Source organism: Prionailurus viverrinus, chromosome B1 (genome assembly GCF_022837055.1).
Source record: "Prionailurus viverrinus isolate Anna chromosome B1, UM_Priviv_1.0, whole genome shotgun sequence".
Classification (NCBI taxonomy): domain Eukaryota; kingdom Metazoa; phylum Chordata; class Mammalia; order Carnivora; family Felidae; genus Prionailurus; species Prionailurus viverrinus.
Window position 1 is genome coordinate 81,147,552 of NC_062564.1, and position 25,622 is coordinate 81,173,173.

The window sequence follows — 25,622 nt, forward strand, 5'->3', positions numbered from 1 at the left end:
GGGATCAACTCTGAACTCCCTCTTCTGGCCACAAAGTCTTTGGTGACCTGGTCTCTGAAACACCCACTTCATACTTTTCTTACCAACCTGCTCAACTTTTTTACAGCTTTGCGAATTCCCTTCCTTCTTTCTGGAATATCCTTATTTTCCTTTCTGCCAGATCAGTCCCCTCTAATTCTTCTAATTAATGGAACAGTGCTGGCATATAAGTGGACATTCAATAAATGTTTAAACGAATTGACTTAAAATCAAATGGCTCCCCCGTAGACTGAAACAGCCAGATACTTTCATTTCCACGTGGCCTAGTAAAGTCTGTAGTTCCTCCTAAAGTCTGAGTACATTCCATATCATTGAAGGACAGTAGCTCTTCAAAATTCCTTTGCTATTTTCCACACTTAGCTCTCCTAAACGTGCTGATGAGAGCCTGTTTCATAGACACCAATGGAGTTGATAAGCCCCAACACATATTTTAGCAAACAGATTAAAAATATGATACTTAAAATGTATTCCTTATTGCCAACTGCAAACGTTTGCTCAATAAAGAGGCATTTATTCTATTATTTAACAATAAAACAAGCTCATGGGTGAATCTTCACATGTGGTATATGGCTAAGAAAGTCATAGTAGCAATATTCATATAAGGTAAGCCAGTCTCTCCTGGGCCACATCCAAAAGAATTTAGTTACTATAATGATGAAAGGATTTCATATAAATACCACAAGGACTTTTTTTCCAGACGTAATGAAATGGTCCCAGACCTAGATCCTGGCCACAGTATAGTCTCTGTCTGTCTCTTTCTCACACACACACAATACACACAATACACACAATACACACAATACACACACACACACACACACACACACACACACACACACACACACAGGTTCTTTGGAATACTAAAGTTCCAAGTAGAATTCATTAATAAAAATATGAAATGCTTTTTCTTGTATAAATCATAATGAAGTGCTGAGAGATAAAGGAAGAACTAAGAGGTGCGAATAATCATCTGCTGCTCTAAAACTGAAACCTGTCATGTTAACTCCCAACTCAAACACCTAGTTTTAAAGATTTACCTTCAAGAAACCTAAAAGCTTGTATCCTGCCTCATTGACAACAGCCTCAAACTGTTTCCTGTCACTGCAGAAAACAAATCTTTTGCTCCTTTCTGCCTAGGGGAGGCAGAGGGACTGAGGTGGTCCTGTGTGGCTGAATTAGATGAAAGACTTGCCTTCCACCATGGAGACATGGAGTCTAATCAAGTGAAATGAGTTTTGAGATCCCAGCTCATTTCCTAGGGGAGATTGGTTCACATTACAAAATCACGACATCTCATTCATCACAACTGACGTGGTCTTTGCTCAGGAGAGGACCCCAACTGGGACTGAACCACCTGTCTTCTCTTGAAAGGGGGCACTTTATCCAAGTTAGAGTTGAAAGCCTTGGAGTGAGAAGGCTTGCCAGCTTCACCCGAGTGATCCATATATAACATGGAAGGCAACTTCAGTCTTAAAAGGGGCAGACGAGTTTAAGGAAGATTGGCGCTGGTACTTTTAGTGATGCCAAATATGAGTAATTATAATAGAGATGCTAAGGCATTGTGGTAGGGAGAGCCAAGACTGGGGCTCCCTCATCTTTATCACCTCAATTTTATTAAACGGAAGTGAGAAGGATCAACATTTCCATGCATCAGAGTTTAAAATGGCAAAGAAAGTGTCCTGCTTTCCAGGCTGATAAATGATCATCATCTCTTTCATTTCTTTCAGGGCATCGTTGTAACACCCCTGCTTCTGCTGCTTTTTGTGAGTATTTTGATGTTGTCTTTAATATCTTTTATTAAAAGCCACCTACAACCCATTAAGAGAGACCATTAGGGAAAAAAAATTGAAATTTGAACACTTTTGCACCACTTTGCCTCACGTTTTGAACTGTTCCTCCAGTTGAACTGTACCAAATAATAACAGGTAGACACAAAGAATCTCTGTGTTCTCATGATCCACTGATTACGCCTCTGACTCCTGGCTGAATCATTAATTATTACAAATTAATGACCTGTGATGCAGGGCACAAATATATATGTGCTCTTTATTTTCTTACTGCTAAAACTAAAGTGATTGCTGGTGACCCAATGTTTGATAGAACCAGGGGACCAGAGGAAGCTTAGGTTCCATGGCTTGTAGCAACCGGCTTCCTTACTTTGGGGAATACTGCCTCAGTTGTTTCATCTGTAGAATGGGAAACAATAATACCTACCTCGTCTGTCTGCCAGGGATAATGAAATGTGCTCCAGAAATAAAAAAATACAAGCTACTGATTAACTAAACAAAAATTGCTCTGAAAATAAGAAATGCTAATTAACTGTCATTTCTTTTGGCACTATGCATATGAGAAATTAGATGAAAGATTATAATAGAAATTAATGTTATCTCATGCTGAGAAAAGCATATGTAATCATGAATGATACCTACAATATTTTATGAACTGTGCATTTTTCATACACACATTTCCCAAATATAAATCACTCCACTCATCACTGAAATGGAGTTGGGGATCATTTCTGGGAGTGAAATGTAGCTGTTTGACTAGCACTATTTGTCAGTGAATTAAAACTATGGGGAAAATTTATTTAATTATAGTGTAATTACCCAAGTTGGAATTCAATTAGAGTAATAGTGTGAGGGACTTCATTTCTTACAAGCTGTGCAGGAAGTGGAGAGGAAGAGATGCCCTACTAAACAGTTGGATACTGCATCTTTCATGAAAGACATTACCTTCAAGTAATAAACCTCGTTTCCCCCATCCCTTCTGAAATGCTAGCTCCACGCTGACAAGGTTAAAAAGAGTCAAATCATCAGATCACTTCCCTCAGCATAACAAACCTCATTAATTTGGATTTCATCAATTCAGAATTTGCAGTGAGTCACATTAATATCGAAGTGAATATTGCTTTGCATTCATTCCGAAGAGAAAACTGGGTATGTGCCTACCTGCTCACTAGATGTGAGGAATTAGGATCACCCCTCAGTGTTCTTTCTAAGACCTTGGATCACGATTTGGGAGGAGCAGCCCTCAACAGGCACAGGATGCAGGCCAGCCTGAGACGACCACCTGCAGTGGGGTCGGAGGACAAGTAGAAAGCTGAGCATCTAATCCAATGCACAGTAAATGGCTTTGTAGTCCAGGTTTTCTCCATTGCAGAAGAGTAGCATCCCTTACTCATGTGATGCTTTTAAGATGAGCTGGGAAGAAGTCACAGCCACAACTGTGGGGCTGAGACCGAGGATAGCACTTTTGGGTATCTCAGGGTCTGGAATCTCTGGGACTTTGTTTCGGCTCATGACTACAGAACCAGATGAGTGTTTTTCTCCTTCTTCTGCCCATTTCCAGCCATAACGAGAAATGTTCTCAGCTCGTTAACATTATGACATCACACTGTTGCAAGCTTTCCCCTACTCTTAGACCCATAGGCTTGTGAGCTTTGGTTGGTTCAACATTTTAAACATGATAGAGCTACAAGAATAGTTAAAGAGACTCCAAGACCCTCAACTTCAAAGTTTAATTCTTCCCTTCTGAGCTAGCTAACTAAGCTGTCCCAACAGGTTCTATGACATCATCACACAACATCAATAGACACGTCTATGTTATATGACCTTAAATCACATGAACAGTATATAACATTTTTTGTCTGTGTAGGTTGTCATGCATTTTACAAACCAAAGTCATTGCTTAAACACTTGAATTGCCAGGCTTCATTTACTGAGTAGGACAAAAACCTGAGCAACTTAAATTGGAACACATTCCATAAAAGATGTAGTGTTTTTTATTAGCACCCCTCTTATGGGCTGAATCATGTCCTCCCATGATGGGAGGTTGAAGTTCTAACCCCTAGGACCTCAGAACATGACTTTGTTTGAAAATAGGGTCATTGCAGGTATAATTATTTGAGATGAGGTCATACTGGCACAGGGTGGACCCTTAATCCAATATTGGTGTCTTTACAAGAAGCAGAGTCCAACAGAGGGGGAACACCACGTCATGATGAGACAGAGGTTAGAGTGATGCACATACAAGCCAACGAACAGCAAGGACTGCTGGAAGATGTCACAGCTGGAAGAGACAAGAGGGATTCTCCCCTGTAGATTTCAGAGGGAGCATGCTCTTGCTTCCAGAACTGTGAAACAATAAATCTCTGTTGTTTTAAGCCATCCGGTTTGTGATATTTTGTTAGAGAAGCTGAGGAAACAAATACAGCCCTTGCAAAGTGAATTGCGTCACTTTTTACTGATGAAATCTCAGTTCTCTGTATTCTTGAGCTCTTAGAATGTTCCACCTCACCATCTTGCTCCAACTGAAACCTGTTCTCTGACTCATGTTTCTGCTGCAGGTGCCTTTCATATCACTGAGCCTTGAAATGGGGTAAGGTGTCTTTCTTGCACCTCGTTACCAATTCCAGATCATTTCCCATGCCTTCTCCACAAAATATTCTCATTCCTTTGAAGGTTAGGCCAATATGCCTATACTGCTTGCTACCACTCCTTGCTGTAATTATCAGTAGAACCCCAGGTCACTCTCTAGGAGTCCAAAAAAATATTAGTACCTTCCCTTGTCTTCTTTTTAATAGTACACTTGGATTAATTCCTGGTGCTTTTCAATATTCACGTAATTGATCCCTCCTAATACTCTGGCCTCTAAATTCTTGACCTCTTCTCCAGTAAGATTGCCTTCCACTTCATCTCAGCCAATCACCCCTATAGTCACACCCTTGACTTTGTTACTGCCAGTAATGGCATCCTTCCATACTCCTATTTTCAAATGTTTTCTCTTACCAATAGCTCCTGTCTTTGTGACCTACTCCCCAAATTAAAATCTTTTCAGACCTGCTAGAATGGCCAGTTTATTTACCTTATCTCCTTAGCAAAGCCTCTAACATACTCTCCCCTCACTCCCATCCCCTCACACCCCATCTTACCTAGCCTAGATCTCCTGGTCTGTCATTATGATTACTTTTTTGTGTATACCATCGACAACCTTGCTCATCTCTTACTGCTTTATATTTGCATGGCAAAGTGCCAGGCCTGCTAATATCCAACCCTATACCTTTTCTGCATATGTACCTGAACATGCCTGGAACACACGCTACCATGCTGACTGGTCTCATTTGAAATTCATGACCACTAACTGTGAGCCTGGTGATCATACTTACCTTCCCCTAATTAATCCTCATTCCCACTCTCTAGAGAGTCATTTCATACCTTCTCCTTGCTTCTCAAATCTCCAGTGCCTCTTCTCCTTTTTCATATCAACTGATGCAGAAAAGAAATTAGCTGAGGAAATTAGAAGCAATCAGAAATTTTACAAAATCCCACCAACCTGCATCTACATTCTTTGTCTTTTCTCCTATTTCTGCAGATAAACTGTCTTTGCCCTCATCTAAGGCCAGTCGCTCCTGTTGTATTATCTCTTATTGGCTACTTAACAATACAACTCAAAACAATTTCCTTCTTTGTCCTTTATTACCAAATTTTCTATCACTGGATCGTTTCTGTTAACATATAAGTATTCTGTAATATTACATATCTTAAAAATTAAATCTCATCTTATTGTGCCTACATTCCATTTCTGTCCTTTGTTTTCTAGAAAAATTACTCGAAGTTATTTAAACTTATTCATCACTCATTCAGTAATAAGTATTGAGTTCTTCCTATATGCAAGGTGCTTTCCTGGGTACCAAAGATATAGCAATGAGCAAAAAGATACATCTTTGCTGTTGTGGAGGTTATATACTAGTGGAAAGAAACTACCAACAAATAAGTGAAAATACAATATATGAGTGATACATACGAAAGAGAAAAATAAAAGGAAGGAGAGGAAGAGAGAAGGAGGAAGTGCCAGAATGGGTTGGGGGAATTGCTGTTTTCAGCAATTGGGGGAGGTCACGGTGGGACTTCCTAAGAAAATGATATTTGAGGAAAGGCCTAGAGTGTTCCAGGTGGAGGAAACAACAAGTGGAAAAGTCCTGAGAGTATATATGGTATCCTTAAGGAACAGCAAGTGGGCCAGTGTGGCTGGAATGTAGTGAGCAAGGAGGAGAGTAGATAGAGATGAAGTCAGAGCCATGACAGGGGCCAAATGATGTAGGTCCTTGAAGTCCTTTGTTAAGGAGTTTTAATTTTAATTTGAGAGAGATACAAAACCATTGAAAGCGTTCTGATCATAAGAGTAGCATGTTCTGACATACCTTTTCAGAGGATGATTCTGGATGCTGGATTGAGAATAGATCGTCAGGAGATAAAGGTGGAGACAGGAAGACCAATTAGAAAGCTAGTACAATATCATGGCAAGAGATGGTTTAGCTTGGACCAAGGTGGTTGAGTAAATGGTGGAAAGTAGTTGGAAGTAGATCTTGAAAGACCTGAAAGATTGAATGAAGGTTATGAGGACACAGAAGAGTCAAGGATAACTAAGTCCATGCAATTGGAGGGGTGGAGTTACTGTAGAGAAGAAAGAGAAGGTTGTAGGGCTGGGCAAGTTAAAGGAACTCATAAAGAGCTCAGTCTTGCACATGTTTGGATTAAGATGCCGTTGAGACATCAAAGTAGAGAAATCAAGTAAGCAGTTGACTATATGAGTCTGGGATTCAGGGCAGAAGTCTGGATAAGAGATACACTTTTGGGAGAAGTCAACATAGAGATGGATTTGAAGTTAGACAGAATGAGATTACCAAGAGAGAACAGAGAAGGTATTAGTGGACCGAGTTCTGAGGCATTCTAATAATAAGTCAGCAAAGACCACCAAGGATATCCAGTTTGCTTAGGAAGAACACCAAGAGATTTTTGTGTCCTAGAAGCTAGTAGAGAATGTGTTTCAAAAAGGGAGAGAGTGGTCAACTACTTCAAATGGTGGTAATAGTTTAGAGAATGTGTTTCAAAAAAGGAGAGAGTGGTCAACTACTTCAAATGGTGGTAATAGTTCAGATACAATGAAGTCTGAGAATCAGCCATTGGTTTTAACAAGATGGAGGTCACTGGGGACCCTAACAAGAGCTATTTCAGCAGAAATGTGGAGGTAAATGCCTAATTAAAGTCAGTTCAAGAATGAATGAAAAAGAGTTAAAGACAGTGATAATCGCCAACTCTTTTGAGGAATTCTGCTATAAAGGATGAAGAAAATGGGGCAGCAACAAAGTTAATGTAGGATCTGTTTTTAAGTTGGGAAAATTATTAGGATATTTGCATTGATACTAATTCAGTTAGAGAAGAAACAATTCAGACAGAAAAAAGAAGGGTGAATTTGTGGACCCGTGTCCTTGAATAGGAGAAAGAGGGTGAACTGTAGTGCACAAAGGGAGAGTGTGGCCCCCTAAGCACAGATAGTTTATCCATAGTAGTAGGAGGGAAGCCATGGTATAAGGGCAAATATGCAAGTAAATTGGTTCCTGTAACTATAGGAGCTTGTATACGTTTTCTTATTATCGTTTATATTTTCCCAGTGAAATGGCAAGTGAAGCTAGGGGTGGAGGACAAAAAAAAAAGCAAAGAGGTATTGGAGATTTGGTGAAAGAGGCCAAGATTTGAAATAGTTATGTGGGAGATTGAATGAAATGGGCACACATAATGGGATGCTCTAGCCACACCAAGAACCATCCTGAGTCTTTACACTTGGCTTTGACTCAGCCTGGATTTTCCCCTCAGATCTCCACATGGCTCTCTCCTTCACTTTCATCTCTGGTCCCTAATAAAATGTCATTTTAGGAGACAGCCCTTTCCTAACTACTTCATATGGAACAATATACCCTCTCTCTGCCAATGCCTCCCCACCTACCATACTTAATTGTTCCATTTAGCATTTATGATCACATGATATTTTAATCATTTGTCAGTTTGTTTATTATCTGTTTTCCCCAACTAGAACATGAGCATCGCAGAGGAGCAGAGACTTTATCTGTTTTGATCACTACTGTAACCCCAATGCCCAAAATAGTGCACTTCCAAAATAGTGGAAGCCACTCAAAAGTATTTTTTGAGGGGTGCCTGGGTGGCTCAGTGGTTAAACCTCCGACTCTTGATTTCAGCTTAGGTCAAGATCTCATGGTTAAGATCTCATAGTCGAGAAATCAAGCTCCCTGGCGGGCTGTCTCTCTCTCCCTCTACCTGTCTCCCCCTCCCCCTAACTTTCTCTCTCTCAAAAAAAAAAAAATGAATTTTAAAAAAATTTTTTTAAATATTTTTGAATGGATGGTTGGTAAAGGAAGGCTGTTTATGTATTCACAACACATTACCAGTTTATCATAAATGATATTATAAAGAATACAAATGAAAAGTCAGATGCAGAGGTACATAGGGCAAGGTCTAAAAGGGTCCCAAATGCAGGATCTTCTGTCCCTATAGAGTTTGGGGTATACTAACCCCCTACATGTGGATACATTCACCAATGCAGGAACTTTCTGAATCCTCTATGCCAGGAACTGGGGACAAAAAAAGGAAATATTATAGTAAAAGCTGCTCCTATCACTGCTATGACTCAGGAAGTTACAAGGTTTTAGAAGCTCTATGCCAGGAGGAAGGCCGAACTTATATTTCTTTTTCTTTCTTTCTTTCTTTTATTTTTTAAACTTTAATTCATTTTTGAGAGAGAGAGAGAGAGCACGTAAGGGAGGGGCAGAGAGAGGGGGAGACACAGAATATGAAGCAGGCTCCAGGCTCTGAGTTGTCAGCACAAAGCCCACCACGGGGCTTGAACTCATGGACCACAAGATCATGACCTGAGCCGAAGTTGAATGCTTAACCAACTGAGCCACCCAGGCGCCCCCCCTGAACTTATATTTCTTACTGTATCACATCTCAGTTGGACAGATGGATGAATGCATCTGTCCCAAGAGTTGGGTTAGGGCTACCTTTAAGACTGGTATCTCCTTCCCTGTTACATGCTCCACCTTTAGGCACACATTCCTTTGTTATAAAGCCATTTTGAAGGGACTGGCTTCATTTTCCCTCACAGTCTGTGTGTGGAAAGGTAGCATGGTATGTATGGTAAGAAGGCATAAAATTTTGGTTTGGTTTGCAGCCAATTTGTTGTGTAGCAGTGGATTCTCCTTAATCCTTCTCAGCCTCCGTTTTTTTCCTCTGTAAAATGAGGCTTATGAAGATTATGATAAGCTGAAATGAGTTAATTTATGTGAAAGTGTGCTGTAAGCTGTAAAGAACCATGCAAGTGCTAATTATTTACATGTGACGCTTTAGAAAGGAAAATAGAAAATAATTCCAGGAAGGATGTCAAGGTTCTGCAGAAGCACTTATCTGAGATGTAGCAACAATCCAACTTGCCCAGACCTTAATGGTGGGCAGTCTTAAAACTTAAACCTTTAAGATTCTATAGTCATTTATAGTCTATAATTTTATAATCTTACATGTAAATAAATCCAGTGTTTACCGTGGCTGACAGTGAGAGCAATAAAACTTTCCCTGAAATATTACCATTTGTTTGCTTGTAAGATTCGAAGTGTTTTGATATATACTACCTCAATTCTCTTGATAATATACCTCTGATATTGGCAGGGGCAGAAATTATTGTCTTTATGTTATCAGTTGTTACGTACCAGTCCCTGGGGTTCCTATTGTAAGGATAAATTAAGCCTTGCCCAGCTTTCAAAACTGCACTTATACTTGTATTACTTGGAATATTCCATCTTAATTTTCCTTACAAAACAATGTTACAAGTGGTTAAGCATCCGCTAGATTTTAAGTTCTCCTAGGCTAGGAACAAGGCATGCCTTATTCATTACCTTACCCCCAATGCCAAATATTCAATAAATATTTCTTGGAAGGAGCAAAATAGAAAGGTGGGTGAGTAATGAATGATTAGATCAGTTCAGATGGTAAATGGATGGTTAGAAGGTGAGGGTCTCAGCCTGATGCATAAAATCTTACCTTGTATTTGCTCCAAAAAAGAATTTATAGGTTTTTTTTGTTTATTTTTTTAACGTTTATTTATTATTGAGAGACAGAGAGACATAGCATGAGCACGGGAGGGGCAGAGAGAGGGGGAGACACAGAACCCAAAGCAGGCTCCAGGCTCCGAGCTGTCAGCACAGAGCCTGACATGGGGCTTGAACCCATGGACTGTGAGATCATGACCTGAGCCAAAGTCAGATGCTTACCTGACTGAGCCACCCAGGCGCTCCTATAGTGTTTTTTTTTTTCAGTAGTATTAAGCAAAACATCCATGGTTGTATTCAGTGTGTGAATGCCTGCTGTGCACTGTGAATATTACAAAGCTCAATCTGATATGGATCTTTCTCTCAAAGAATTTATGTGTTCATAGAGGAAATAGAATACATTCCTAGATAATTAAAATCTAAGCCCGAAATTGTAAGTATCACAAGTATCAAAATATTTCAAAGGAGATTACTAAAATAGAAAACATTTTATTTAATAGAAGAAGTGAGAGGTGGGTGTTACAATGAATTTTGTACTGGATGAAAACTTTTGAGGAAAAAGAGAAGGTAGATGGAAACTCAAAGGATCTCCTGCTTACTTCAGATTTTCTCATATGCATGGTGCTGATTCTCTGTTATATCTAACGTCACTTAAAAACTTGCATGTCTTTCCTTTCCTTGATATGGTTATTTACCAGCCATTATTATAGTCTTTGTTCAGCAGCAAATAATAGAGAATACTGAACGAGAGAGAATTTTAAGCCTGGAACTGTAGTGTGGTAGTTAAGACGAAAAGAGACTGTAGGGCTGAGTTCAGCATTTAGGTGGTAAGATCAGGCAGCCAGTTTGAAGCCCACGTGTACCATACTGGGACAGCCCATCAGGTGACGTGAAGCCCCTGCTTCTATGGACTTGTGTTCCCCTCCAGCCTCCTTAGCTGCTGCCCCACATCTGCTTCCCAACCACATCTTGTTTATTCTGAGGAGTGAAAGGAAACAATGTTTAAACTTCTTTGTTACTCCCTGTGAAAGTTAAGACAAAGGTCAGGGATAACTGTATTCACACCATAGAACAACTCTGTCTAATTTACTTCGGTTATGATCTAAGGACACCATATATTGGAGACCATATTCACGGTCTCAAACTCCATAATTCTGTAGAACACCAATTTATTTAAATAAGTTTATGCTTGGCAGGGGAAGGTCAGTAACACTTTAGGCTTGTGCGGTTAAAACAGCAGACCAAGGCCTCACTTCCACCCTAGCCATAAAGGTCATTGAACATCTAGGTCTCTGGAAACATTTAGAGTCCAAACTTTGACCACTTCTGAAAGTCATGTCCTCAGAGTTGTAGATCAGACCATCTTCATATGTGGGGATGGCCAATTCAATACTTTAGGATGTTTGATAAACATTCGTCTACACCCTTACCCATTCAATAGCATGTAAGCAACCCCTTAAGGAAGTGAAACGCCACCAGTGCTGCTGTTATCTCAACTGAGTTGATATGACTTGATTTCTTGGGGATCCGGCCTCTGTTCAAGCAAATACTTATAAGGCATTATGATAGTTAGACATATGCATACATGCACCCACACACACACAAACAGATGTACACTCACGTGCATGCACACCACGTTCTGTTTCTGAGCTCCCTATACATCCCATTGATGTGACTGTCTTCTGTTACTTCCCATGTCAGTGGTTCTTAAATCCAATAGCCTTTAATTCCCACAGCCTTTAATTCCCAAGGGAAACCTTGTTTTTCCAGGAGGAGAGGGGGAAACGGGAGGAGAGGTAGAATAATTTTTTTTAAGTTTATTTATTTATTTTAAGAGAGAGAGAGAGAGAGAGCAAGCAGGGGAGGGGCAGAGAGAAAGGGAGAAAGAGAATCCCAAGCAGGCACTGTCAGTGCAGAGCCCGATGCGGAGCTCGAACCCACAAACCGTAAGATCGTGACCTGAGTCATAACCAAGAGCCAGCCACTTAACCAACTGAGCCACCCATGTACCCCAAGGTAGAATAATTTTTAACAAGTATTTATAATACGAACTTCATAAATAATCCCCTGGCTACCTTTCAATGTATTATCCTCACTTTATATGAGAAAACTTAGGTTCAAAGAGGGTTTGTAATTGACTTGAGACCCTCTACAAGTAGTAAAGAACATCAGGTGCTTTCAGCCAGGCGCTGTGCCCCCTTGCACGTGCCTTTCCAAGTTGTGCTCACAAAGCATGCCTCCTAGGAGACACCTGTTATTTTAAGACCTATTGTCACCATCGATGATTATCTCTGGAACATGTATATCTTAGGTAACATAGGAAAGACAAAAAAGAATAAGGCATAGTTATTGCGTTGAAGGAACTTAAAGCTTATTTGGGTAAACAAGAATAAGTTAGAACATGGGAGAGATTTAGAGGAAAACTCTAACTGCTAACGTACATGGTTCAGACTACATGGAGCAAGAGTTCGTGTACGAGGCGGGCCCAGCATGGGAGAGACAGACTGAGTGGCAACTTTCAAAGCTACAGTCCTCATTAGTTGCCCTTGTCATTGGCCATCTGTGATAGAAAATTATTCCACTTTTAATCCCATCAATATAAACAGAAACAGTGAATACAGCCATTAGTGTCATGTACAATAGTCTGATTACATTTTGTAATATGTTCCCAAAGATGGGTTGCGTATTTGGCGGTCACACACGTGTGATGCGTAAAGTGACAAAACGTGAAGCACTTAAAGAGCAACTGTCCACTTGATTGCCCCAGTCGTTCACGTTGAGCCAGTCTTCCTACCTTGTGCCCAAGTGTTCCGAAAGCAGCTGAAGACAAATCTCCTCCCGAACCTGAGAGGAGCTCATCTTTGGGCTGTGTGTGGAAATCCCTCAGAAGTCGTTCTCACACAGAGAGGATTTTGTAAAGCAAAATCATCTGTGGGATCTCTTGTAAATGCTCATGCCAGCACTTCCCTCTCCCCTCTGATCTCGCTGAACCGTAATGGGCCGGGGGAGTGCCTGGCAAGCTATTTCCAAATGCTCTAGAGGTGACACTGATAAACCCCTCTCCCTTTCCAGGATCAGTGACCCAGAGAGGCCACTGCCACTGCTGGTCTGGGACTTCTCAGGCTTAACTGAAGGCAGGCAGGGACACCGGATGACCGTGGCACTGCCTTAGCCAGGCTTTCCCCTTGCCCCTTGGTTCCCTCTCCAACAGCAGCTGCCGCTGCCGGTGCTCCCCAAGCAGGTGGGGTCTGGCCAGAGTGAAAGGGAACAGCTCCCTTAGGCCACTCCTGCCTTTTGGTCCCCCGGCTTAGGGCACTCTTCTGGGGGAACTTAGATGTTTACTCCACTTGAGGGACTATTTAGCAACAATGGGCTCTTTGGTTCCCTAACCAAATAGACTGACAAGACCAAATTCTGTGGCCAAATTAGGAGCAAAGTTTGTTCCCAGATGCCTCTGAGTATCTCTCCCTCCAGCCTTCCATGTCCTGATAGCCCATTCCCCACAGCCAATTTGCAGTTCCCTTAGGCATGTTTCACTGAACATCCTGTGTGGTTTGAGTAACCAGAATTTACAACTGTACACAGTTTCCGTCAGTGATTGGAAGGTAATCTTTTCATCTTATGTTTTAAGTTAGCATATAATAAAAAGAAATGTTTTACATAATTTATCTTTAAAAAATTATTAAAAGCCTATTTTGTTCGTTACTTCTCAAAGAAAAATACCATGCATCTAGATATAAAAAGGCTCATTTCCTCTACTAAGTATATACTTTCCAGACAGTAACCCAATTTTAGTTTTATGCATGCAGCTGAATCACGATTAACAATCATATTTTAATTTTGATAAAAATCATGGCCATGTTTATGTTGAGCCCATCAGCTGGTATACATTTAAGTCCTTGATTTTGTGTAAGTCATCAACGTAGTTTGCAGGTTTCTCTGTGAGAGAAGGGGCAGCAGTTGAATGAAAGAAAGGCTAAAGTATAGTTTCTGGGGAAAGATGGAAATCTCAAAGGATTTGGGGGACTGGGGCCTGAGGACACTCTCCCTTCTTCTGTTTGGATGTTTGTCTTTGTGATGGGAAGGACACCGGTATTTATGAGGGTGTCTGTGTAGAGGTACAAGAAAGTAGAGCCACTAGTAAGTGAGCCCCCTTGCCCCCTCCCCAGGATTGGGTTCTGCGGGCCATGGCGGAGGGTGGAAATTGGGCAGGAAGTGAACAAACACCGCTCCCTATCCGAAGTGGCTTTGTCCCGCTTTTCTCACAGAAGAGATTTACCCTTCACCATTCTACAGTATAAACCGTAAATATCTGTTCTTATATTTTCCCTGAATGCAGTGCTAATGAAAGCAAAGACCAATCATCAGGGGTGAATTATTTAATACAATAATGTTTTAATAGCCGAGAAGAGACACAAATAGTAGAGACGCCAGTGGCTAATGGATTTCCCTGGTAGGAGATAAAAGGCTGATTACACAGCAGAGCAAGTGAAGACCTGGTGCATTAATGACAATTTACAGGTCAGCTCACTTACAGAAGTGATTGAAAACACACCATCTGTTTTCTAACTGTAGGTTGATAACTCTGATTTTACAGACGCTCAGCGTCTCCATCAAGAATTGTTACTCATTTGTCTCTCTGAGCCTTGTTTGGCCCCACAATATTTTACTGGCTGAACCCCCAGATTCTTTCCAAATCAGTTTCTAAATTGAATGGATTGATAACTGTCAACCCTGGTTCCATTCAGCCTTTCTCTGCCAGGTTATATAATGAAACCCTAATGCCCTAAGACAGCCATTGTATATATTGGATTAACTCTTTCTGATGCATTTACTCAGATACTATTTAGGTACCATCCTTGAGAGAGTTGAGAAAATAGTCACTCAAATAATCTCCTGTGTTCTGTAGTTCAGATCTGGAACCCCCGATGAGAAAGACTGTATCATCAATTACTGCTTCCCAAGTTTCTCCCACCTCTCTTTTTGTTTCTCCTTCTCCCTCTTCTTGCTTCTGCCTGCCTTCCAGTTCCCTATCTCCATGTAGGCACCACACACACACACACACACACACACATACACACACACACCCTCCCTGTCTTTCTCTCACAAGGGCAAGAAAGGGGGATCCCAGGTTTGGCTTCTACCCCTGCCCCCTTCCCCATTTCACTGCTCTGTATCTTCTGTAATAAATATGCAGCAGAGTGCAAGAATGACGTGTGAGGGCTGTGGAGCGACACTTCCAGGTTTAGGTCATGGCTCTGGCACTCTCTAGCTAGTGACCTTGTCTAAGTCCAACTGTTCTGTGCCACTGTTGGCTTATAGGAAAATGGCGGTACTAGTAAGACCTACCTGAAGGAGTTGCTGTGAGAATTAAATTATTTGGCATACATTAAGCATTTAGAGCAGTGTCTGGCACATAGAAAGTCTACAAGTAAAATTGCCATTATTGTAATTATAGGAGATTGTTGGGAGGCCAGGCAATGTGATCCTCTTCTTGAGACTGTGAATTAAGCAGGGCTTTGTAACTTGTAGTTGGACGGGTGGAAAGAAAAGAAAACATTCTCAGGCCTCTTTTGCTACCTATGTATTGTTGGTTAATTGAGTTCATTAATTGAACTCAAAATTGTTGGATACCTGCTATGTGCTAGATTAGTGGTTCTCAAAGGGTGAACCATAAGCTCAGCAGCACCAACCTCAGTGGAACCATATTGGAAATGCAAATTCTCAACATCCTCCCCAACCTTCTCTGAAGATGGGGCCAAGAAATCTGTGTTTTAAGAAGCCCTGCAGGTATTTCTGATGGGCTAGAGTTTGGGAACCACTGCCATAGATGTAAAACGTAGTCACTCTGCTGGGCTCTGGGAATATAAATATAAATGAGACCCTGTCCCTGACCTTCTGGAACATACAGTATAGTGAGAGAAACAGATTTGTACACAAGAGCAAGACTAAGGATTCTGAGAGGAACAGTGCAAACGCAGAGCCCCAAAAGAGGGGGCGGCCGAGTCTGTGTTTCAGGAGGAGGGTTTGGAAAGCATTCCTAAACAAGTGATATGTGAATTAACCCTTAGAAAAGGACCGGAACTTTTCCAGTTGTGAGTGGGGAGGAAAGGTATTCTATGGCAAAGACCGCACGAGCACTTGGTAGTGGATAGACATGCACACGTTCCTCAACTTTTAGAAAGCAGCTCCTGGAGCCACCTGGGTGGCCCAGTCAGTTGTGCGTCCAACTGCAGCTCAGGTCATGATCTCACAGTTTGTGAGTTCAAGCCCCTCGTAAGGCTCTATACTGACAACTCAGAGCCTGGATCCTGCTTTGGATATCGTGTCTCCCTCTCTCTCTTCCCCTTACCCACTCATGCTCTGTCTCGGTCTCAAAACTACATATTAAAAAAAAATTTTTTTTTGAAAAGCACCTCCTGGAGGGGGGGGGGGGTTTGTGTTGTGTTCGCTGTTGGATTCCCAATGCCTAGAACATGCTCCTGCCTCACAGGAGGCACCAGTAACTATTTGAATGATCAAACACAAAGGTCCTGAATTTTCACATGTTTAGTTTTCGCTGCAACATTTCTTCTCACCATGATATAAAAACAAATAAAACAAACCTAATTGTGAGTTCTCTGCTTCAAAGCATTATATCTCTAAAAGAAATTAGCCAGTGACCAGATTGTTCATTTAACACACTGTATATTAAAATACGGGTTGGCAGTGTGAGACTATCACCTTTAAATCTGCCAGGGTAACTCAATGAAGCACAGAGCACTGGCCTGATACATCCTTATCTTGCACCTGCAACTCTATCCAAATGGACAAATTATTGATGCTTCTTATAAACACACTGGTCTTCACAATAGAAACCATGACAAGTTCCTCATTAAAATGTGAAGAACAGAATATCCCTCGCACATATTTCCTTCTGCTTTAGTTAAAATCAACTCTGCATACAAAATGATGGGGTCTTGTGCTTTTCTGGTCATGCTCTCATATGTTACCTGATGCCAGATGCTCACTCTTCTTTCTTCTGTACTTCATAGCGTCAGAAACGTCCCCAAGAGCATCTCTGCATCTTCACATTGACCACCACGACAGGTCTGTTGCCGATTCAAAAGAAAGGACTTATGCCAAATTAGACCTCAGTACTGAGATCTCCTTCCTTTCAGAACCACTTCTAAGAGAGCCATCCTGCGGGATTTCCTCCCCAGCATCACTGCGTGCCTAGTCTGGCTTCATGAACCCTGTTAGTTGCATCCCTGGCCAGCTTGCTCTGGCCTCTGATCTGACAAAGTGGGAAGCTCCTCTAACCTGTGTTCCCAACCAAGTAGACCAGAGATCATAGACCTTTTAGAGGACAAAGGGACTTTGGAGATCACCTTTTCTATTGCCTTCTAGGAACACAACCCTTCTAAACATTGAACATGTACATGGTCTATTATGTGATGGATGGAGAAATTAAAATATATAACAAATTTTAAAGCTAAAGCTGACGTCAGTTTTCCTTTACCTCTCTTATCTCCAAATGCAATCTTTTAGATAGAATTGGGATTAAAAATAACCCCCAAATTAACTTAATAAATGAAGTGATGTTTTAACTTTTCTCTATTTGATCTCTGGCATTACTGCTCTCCAGCAATACTTTTTTTTTTTTTTAATTTTTTTTTTCAACGTTTATTTATTTTTGGGACAGAGAGAGACAGAGCATGAATGGGGGAGGGGCAGAGAGAGAGGGAGACACAGAATCGGAAACAGGCTCCAGGCTCTGAGCCATCAGCCCAGAGCCCGACGCGGTGCTCGAACTCACAGACCGCGAGTTCGTGACCTGGCTGAAGTCGGACGCTTAACCGACTGCGCCACCCAGGTGCCCCAATACTTTTTTGTTAAACAAGCAAGGCTTCCAGTGTAGGAGAACTATGATCACAGAGTGGATTTGGCTGAAGAGTTGCTTGAACGTGTTTGAGAAGCATAGCCAATTTCACATCATAAGGCAAGTATTAGAGGTGTTAATTACAAGTCATTTCTGCCTGGACCTCAGTTTTCACATCTTTAAAAAGAGAGAATGGGATTCCAAGTCTTTCAGGGGTAGGATTCTATTAAGTTTTAGGTCTTTCCCTCCAGAGCAGCATTAAGGAGCTAAGGAAGGGCGTGGAGGAGGGCTGAGGGCAGAGAACACGCAAAGCTCACTCTACTTCTTATACGCACACACACACCTCCTTCCTTCACGTGGTTCTCATCATGTCTAGGTGCCCTTTGTTTCTAGGTGCATATTAGAATTAATTGTGTTACCAGTGATAAATAAGCAGTGGAAAAAATAATACCAGGTGATTGTATAACACCACTGATAATAAGAGGTTTTTGAAATATACTTAAGTTTTGTGTTTTTGTAACTTTAGAAAAAATACGGATATGGTTTTGAATGAGTGTGGCACTTTTTAGCACCTTATATTTACAGATTACTTCATCTTGTTAGTCGTGCACAGCTTTATTATCTGCAAACTTATTATCTCTGCCAGGTATTGGGTAAATAAGCACTGGGTTTACAGAGGGAATATAGCTTGATATGGTTATTCATTAAGACATTTTAAAGACACATTAAATAACAGTAGAGTTGAGATAGAAAGGGGAACAGAAGAGCACCTGGGTGGCTCAGTTGGTTGAGCATCCAGCTCTTGATTTTGGCTCGGGTCATGATCTCACAGTCATGAGATTGAGCCCCATGAGATTGAGCTCCATGGGTGCATGGAGCCTGCTTAAGATTCTCTCTCTCCCTCTGCCCCACCCCCCATGCTTGAGTGAGAGTTCTCTCCCTCTCTCTCTCCCTCTCTCTCTCTTTCTTAAGAAGAGAGGGAGGGAGGGAGGGAGGGAGGGAGGGAGGGAGGAAGGAAGGAAGGAAGGAAGAAAGGGAAGGAGGGAGGGAAACAGGGATATGTGAGATTATCTACCCATGAGATTCCAGGCAAGAATTGACAGGTTTTACTTGAAGGTTACCACCCTGAATCCTACTGCCTCTCTCCAAATATTGTGAACCTTATGGATAGAGCATTGAGCTGGATGCTTTTGAAGTTGAAAACTTTGTTCTTTAAATTTTATCTTTCTATTCATCCAGTGCCTCAGTTTCTCTATAAAATATATAGTTTTAAAATTCCAATTCTTACCCCAGGAGCATCTTTAGAGTTAATATTTGTGGAAAGAAGGGTATATTTGTTAAATACCTTGCACTTCAAAGACATAGTTGTTCTAAAATAGGGTGGAATTACTGGCTTTTAATACTTTGGCTTCTCATAAAAAGAGACCTCTAACATCCATGTAGCATTTAATACACCAGGAATTCTAGGTGTTCTTCGCCAGTTTCACTTTTTCTGTTTGTCTTTCTTCATTTCTTTAGTTTATATTGGTTCTGGAGGAAAAGGTTAGAGACTACAGTTTTTGTGGGTTAAACTCACAGCCAGTGGTCAGTGCTGAAGCTAGTATTAAGTGAATGCAGGCCATTGGTGGGCAGAACATACATTCTTGGCATATTGAGTGCATATAGATTGGAGCCAAGGATGGGGACAGAATTTCATAAAATCCACCATGGTGTAGATAAGATTTTGGTAAGCTAGTTCATGCAGGAATTAGAAATCAGTGAAAACACTGACCCCACATCATTTCACCTGAGCTAATGACTTCATTTATCTAAACGTTTCATTTGTTTCATTTGTTTTATTCTATGCCCTCATTCATTACTACCTCAAAGTCTTTCACAAAAATTATCTTTTAAAAGGTATTTCAAGTTTAATTAAACATAGGAAATATAAAAATTGAGGTTTGGTCTGCAGGGGAAGGGTAAAAGTTCCAAGTTCCAGGGAGATTACTTGAGGGCTTGAAAGAACCTGGCTGCAAAAGGGCCTCATAAAAGAGATAAACATCTATTGAACAGGCTATTGTTTGTCCATAGGGGTTTGAAAGCCAGAAGGAGGTTTCAAAAGCCATTACAAAGTTAATAGGAAGCTTGCAATTCTTGGTGGTTGAGACTAACAGTGAGTATAGGACTGTGTTTACAGATAAACACTACCTATGCTACCGGACAGTAAAATCTTTATGAAGCCCAGAGTGCCATCATTAGTAAGGACGAACCAAAAAATGAGGAGGGAGGCAAAAAGAGAGATACGCTGAAACTTTACGTTGAAAAATAATTTATGTTCCAAGAATTCCTGTTTCCTAGATTTTGTGTAAGAGTAAATTTTAAAGGTATAGGAGATTCATTGACTCTGTTTTGAAGTAGAAAAGTTAGAAACTATTTCATTTGCATACATAGAAATGTGATCTTGATAAGAGAATAATGAGACACAGTATGTTTGTCTTAGGGATCTACAGACAAGTGAAATAGAAAGCATACAAACTGTGGATTATAGGTGAAATACGCCATGATTATGGACAGTATGAACAAAGAATGACTTTACTAATCAGCAATGTATTTAATAATAAGCAATTCAAGTTAATTGCAAAAACATAGTTACCATTTTCCCTCAATGGTAGTTTCCCAATAAAAATTATGTATTAAATTACTCAGTCTATTGTGTGCTAAATTCAGAAAATTAAAAGTAACTTCACTTGCTGTTTGTATGTAGCTACCCAATTTTTGGTGGCTGTGAGAGAATTCACTTACTGTGCCATTTAATTAACAGCAATATTTGGTAACCACTTCAAAGTAATTCTAACTCCTCTTGTATTCTTGTTTTGCAGCTTGGCTCGTCCTCTTCTGTGCCTTTTACATCTATTTTTTCTCAGCTTTTTATGACTGTTGTGGTTCCTCTCATTATTGGACAGGTAAGGTCTCTCTCCAATTTCATCTATTCTTTTTTTGTGTGTGAATCAAATTGTGAATTCTCATGTAATGTCAGGACAACTGAGGCAAAAGATAGCCAGAGGAAGAGACAGTTAAAAGAAAATATAAGACCGTGAAACACAAGGTTTCATCAATCACAATATACCCATATTTTTATTTCTTTATTTAATATCAATCTGCTTTTCAGAGAGCTTTATATAGGGATGCCTGCACAGAATCTTGATTGTTTTAATTTATTATCTCTGCTTTGTAACTATATAGCTCGCTAAAAAATACTTAGCAAATCATTTCCTTATTCTCCTTCTGATAAAGTCTCAGCACTTATGACTATTGTTGGGGAAAAAGCGTCTGGCTGGCTGGCTTCTTCACAGCTCTCTTCAATAGCAGTGATCATACTTGTGATCATGTAATTAATAAAATAAACATTTAATTCTATTAGCTCTTAAAATTAGATCTTAGAAAATTTCATTTCCTTTGTCATTCTTATTGAATTAGACTAATAGGAGAAATCCTTATATTTAACCTCTTATAGCAAGTTAATAATAAGCACATAATCGAATTATAACATGCAAATTTAAAAACACTGTAATGGAGCACAGAATTGTACTACTAAAATGAGTGAATCTCAGTGAATCTCAGGAAAACACTGTATGTTAAAGCTACAAATGTTGGTTTAAGAGCAACTAGACTCTAGTTCTTGGTTCTACTTTTTATTTGCTGTGTGACCTTGGGCAGGTCACTTAATCTCCTTAGCTCCAGGTTCATAATTTATCAAATTATATAATGATAGTACCTATCTCAAGGAGTTGTTGTGAGGGTTAAATTAAAAGTGGATGCAAAGAAAGTTTTCACCATAGAGCCTGGCATCGTCATTTTCAAATTCCCTGTCAATACTAAACAAGAAGCAACTCCTTGAAATATTAACTGTAAATAATTAACTATAAATAATTTGAAATATTAACTATAAATAATGTGTTACATGTACAGACATGTAATATTTATACACTGTCTTAGCTAGGTTCTCTGGGAAACCGTGTGAGACACAGGTTTCCATGCAGGAAGTTGGCTGGGGGAATACCCTTGGGGTGAACACCTTTGGGAAAGTAAGAAAAGTAGGACGGGGAGGAGGTGCAGGACGATGTAGTTCCAGCAAAGGCCTCTAGCTGCTCTGATCCCTCAGAGTCATCCTGTCTAAGACAAGAGTGCCCAGTCTTTATACTCTTGCACTGACTAGGCATTAGGTACTTGTTTCCCTCCACTCCCAGTGAGAGGTATAACCTTGAGAGAGTCTGCTGTCTTAGCAGCAATGCCCAAAGAGGCACTCAACTGAGATCTTTGGGACAACCAACATGCCCTGCAGATATGGGAATAAACACTTCAATCAAACGTACAGCATCCACTACATGCCCCCATTTTTTTTTTTTTTAACTTTCATGCTATACTTAGAAAATGTACTAAGTTTAGGGTTAAAGGGAAAGACTTAAAAGTAGTCGAAGAATACCATTTAATTAAATATAGAATGAAGGATGCCTGGGTAGCTTAGTTGGTTAAGCATACAACTCTTGATTTTGGCTGAGGTCATGATCCCAGGGTCGTGGGATTGAGTCCTGCTACAGGCTTCACACTGAGCATGGAGCCTGCTTAAGATTCTCTTTCTCTCTCCCTCTGCCCCGTCCCCTGCTTGTGTGCTCTATCTCTCTCTCAAAAAAAAAAAAAAAAAAAAAAAAAAAAAAAATGTATGTATATATATATATATATATATATAATGATACTTGGAAAACTACTTCTCCTACAGTGCTGCTCACATCACAGGTATTCTGGATAAATATTATGTCCCCTGCCTAGCCCATTGTGGGGCTCAAACCCACAAACCATGAGACCATGACCTGAGCCAAAATCAAGAGTTGGCCGCTAAACTGACTGAGCCACCCAGGCTCCCCTCCCTGGTTGCTCTTTATTGTAGCACCTTGATTCCTTTCTTGACCTTTGCCACAATATATACTTACCTTTTGTTTGCTTGTTAACTGTTTGTCTCCTGCATTAGACTATAAGCTTCCTGAGTACAGGAGCCATATTTGTTTTGTTTACCATTACATACACAGACCATAGGCACCCAATAAATAAGTGTGGAATGGGTGAGCAAGGGAATGAATAGGTGAGAGTTTTGTGATCAGTAAGGGAAATGCTGTCTTATAGAAGCATAACAGAACCCACCTGCCCTTCTCAGCTCTAGAGAGTTCAAGCTGTGGATACTGTTAGTTTAAACCCATATTTGTTTTCTCGGTTCTGAAAATAATTCCATATAACCTGAGGATCATACATTCTATTAGTGGATCTTGGAAATATCTCTGTTAATAAATGTTTGGCTTAAAACATATGGACCAAAAAACCCTTTGTCTATCTTCTAGTACCACAGTCCTTTAATGGCTTTTTTCAAAGAGGAAAACATTTACACATACCTGCCCACCTCTTGTATTCTAGTCTTAGGAATTAACAATCACACCCCCAGTCTCCAGCTTTAGAAGCCACCTTGCCTCCTCTTTTTCTGTACATCCTCACTCCCTTACATCCAGGCAGTCACTAAACGTCTCCGTTTCTGCCTCAGAAATCGTTCAGTCTGGCCTCTGGGACCTCATTCACACTGCCAGAGAGGATGCCACCACTTTGTCATCTCTCGTCTAAATTATTGCACTTTCAGAGTGTCTCTCTGCCCTAAGCCTCTTCTGATTCCCAGCCAGTGTCTTCACTGCCTCCAGGATAGCCCTAAAAAACAAATCAGATTATCTTGTTCTTCTCCTTAAAAACGCCCATTCCTTGTGTGACTCACAAAACCCTTCACAGTCTGGCCCCACCCTGCTTCCTCAGTGTCACCTCCCACCATCCCCTTCATGATGGCATGTCCCGTGCCAGGCCGCATGTGCTCCACTCTCTCACCTGCTCATGCCCCTTCACTGCTCTCTGCTCTTCAAAGGCTTATGGTTCCCATCTTTTCCACCAGCAAACTGCTATTCATCCCATAAGACTCAGTACATAGACGCCTTCTGGTGTGCAGTCAACCTGCTCCAACTCCCCTGATCTAGACTAAATGCCAGTTCTCCCATTGTACTTGATTCATAAATTCATCAGGAGAGATTATAATTGACCTGTGAGCTTCCTAGAAGCAGAGACTCTATTAGTATATTCAATAGCACACTCAATAGTACGGTGTGAGCTGTATAAAAAGATTGGCTGAAAAAAACTTTGAACTCACCTTCATGAAACCCCCGGGCAGCTATTTTACCTAGATCTCCAGCTCTACTGGAGAAAAACACATAATTGGTCTCCTCTTGTTTCAGATTTATGACCCCAAACTTAAAATGTCGCTTAACACTTCCTAGAAATCCTACTCTGCTTCTTTACAAGATTATGTCACCCTATCTTCTATTTCCAGGTCTCTTTTACTTCCCCTAATACTCTTCCACTTGCCCATTTCACTTGGGTTTCACTGACCTTTTGCTTCTGTTTCTCAAACATGCCAACTTCGATCCTGCCTTAGAAGCTTTGCACCGACTGTTCCTTCTGCTCGGAATACCTCACCTTTCACCTCCTCAGGAAGAACTTTCCTTACCCCTCCTCCAGTGGCTGCCTGGTCACAGCAGTCACTCTCATATCATCCTACTCAGTAGGGATCATTATCTCCCTCTTGTTGATTTGTTTGTTGTTTTTGCTTTCTATTTATCTTCTTAAATAGAATATAAGCTCTATGATACTGGGGATATTTCCTGCTTCTTTATCTCTGTATTTGTTTGCAATCAGTTGATTCACCTGAACTTTGTGATGTGATCTTTGAGGATCTTAGAAAGGCTCATATATACTTCTTCAGAGGAAGTAGCTGAGGCAAGGTGGTCTCATTTCTCAATTATAACTAGAGACGCCACATTATGAAAGTAAATATTTCTATTTAAATGAGATTTTTATCATTTTAAAATTAGTCTTTTTTAATCTAAATTTTAAAATGAGATTTTTATCATTACCTTTTAAATAAACAATGGGAAGAAGAGGGAGAAGAAAAAGACCAGGAAGGGTGAGTTGAAAATATTTTCCTTCAACTTTTAGTGATGATAAAACTTTATCATTTAATTTTTTACTTTTTATATTTCTGAGAGTTAATTTAATTTTATTTTGTGTGTGTGTGTGTGTGTGTGTTTTCTCCATACAATACTTCTTTTCGGTTGAAATCATTATTGACTGACTGCAATGTGTCTAGAAATAAATACAATGGTGTTATTGTATATTTCTTTTTTCTTTATAAACCCTTCGATACATCTAAATCCTTGTGACAAATACTTATTTCATGCATTATACTGAGAGAGTTACGAATAAATGTTAATGAAACAGAATACCCACCGCCTTTGAAAAATACTTTTCAAAACAGCACCCTAAACCCCATTTTTTTTCTGTAAACTTTTGAGTTTGGCTTTTCATAGTCTTCGGCTAAAGCTGAAGATAATGTTATTAATGCTAGTAAAACTTTATACTTAAATTATATTAGATATGAACTATTTTCATTACTTCACTTGAATGGCTTTGAGAGAAAAGAAGCTGTTACATTATGCAGTGGGATATACTGGTAAACAGTGTTGTGATAGAAAAAACATCAGCAAACTGGGAGTTGGAAATAAGAACAGCCATTATTCACCATGTACAGGCCCTGTTTCTGAGACATTTGTTTATTTAATGACTTAATCCTCCCTGTGACTACTACTATATCCAGTTTACAGATGAGGCACAGGAAAGTTAAGGAATTTGCCCAAGATTATAAAGAAGCTTCAAAGTCTGTACTTTTAACCATTATGCTGTTGTTTCCTGAGGAGGCAGAGGTGATAT

At 40.3% G+C, this 25,622-nt stretch overlaps 1 protein-coding gene across 7 annotated transcripts in view; it reads left to right on the forward strand.

The window, feature by feature from the left end:
* Positions 1-25,622, forward strand: part of SLC10A7 (solute carrier family 10 member 7) — a 254,880-nt gene that overhangs the window by 183,109 nt on the left and 46,149 nt on the right. For 3 of the 7 annotated variants that reach the window (XM_047855992.1, XM_047855993.1, XM_047855994.1), the window contains 2 exons: positions 1,767-1,802; positions 20,654-20,737. In XM_047855992.1, the coding sequence (XP_047711948.1) occupies positions 1,767-1,802; positions 20,654-20,737 (120 nt within the window). Of the gene's footprint in view, positions 1-1,766; positions 1,803-4,002; positions 4,077-16,968; positions 17,253-20,653; positions 20,738-25,622 lie in introns of those variants that run through there. The other 4 variants (XM_047855996.1, XM_047855997.1, XM_047855998.1 and 1 more) reach the window with 4 other exon arrangements.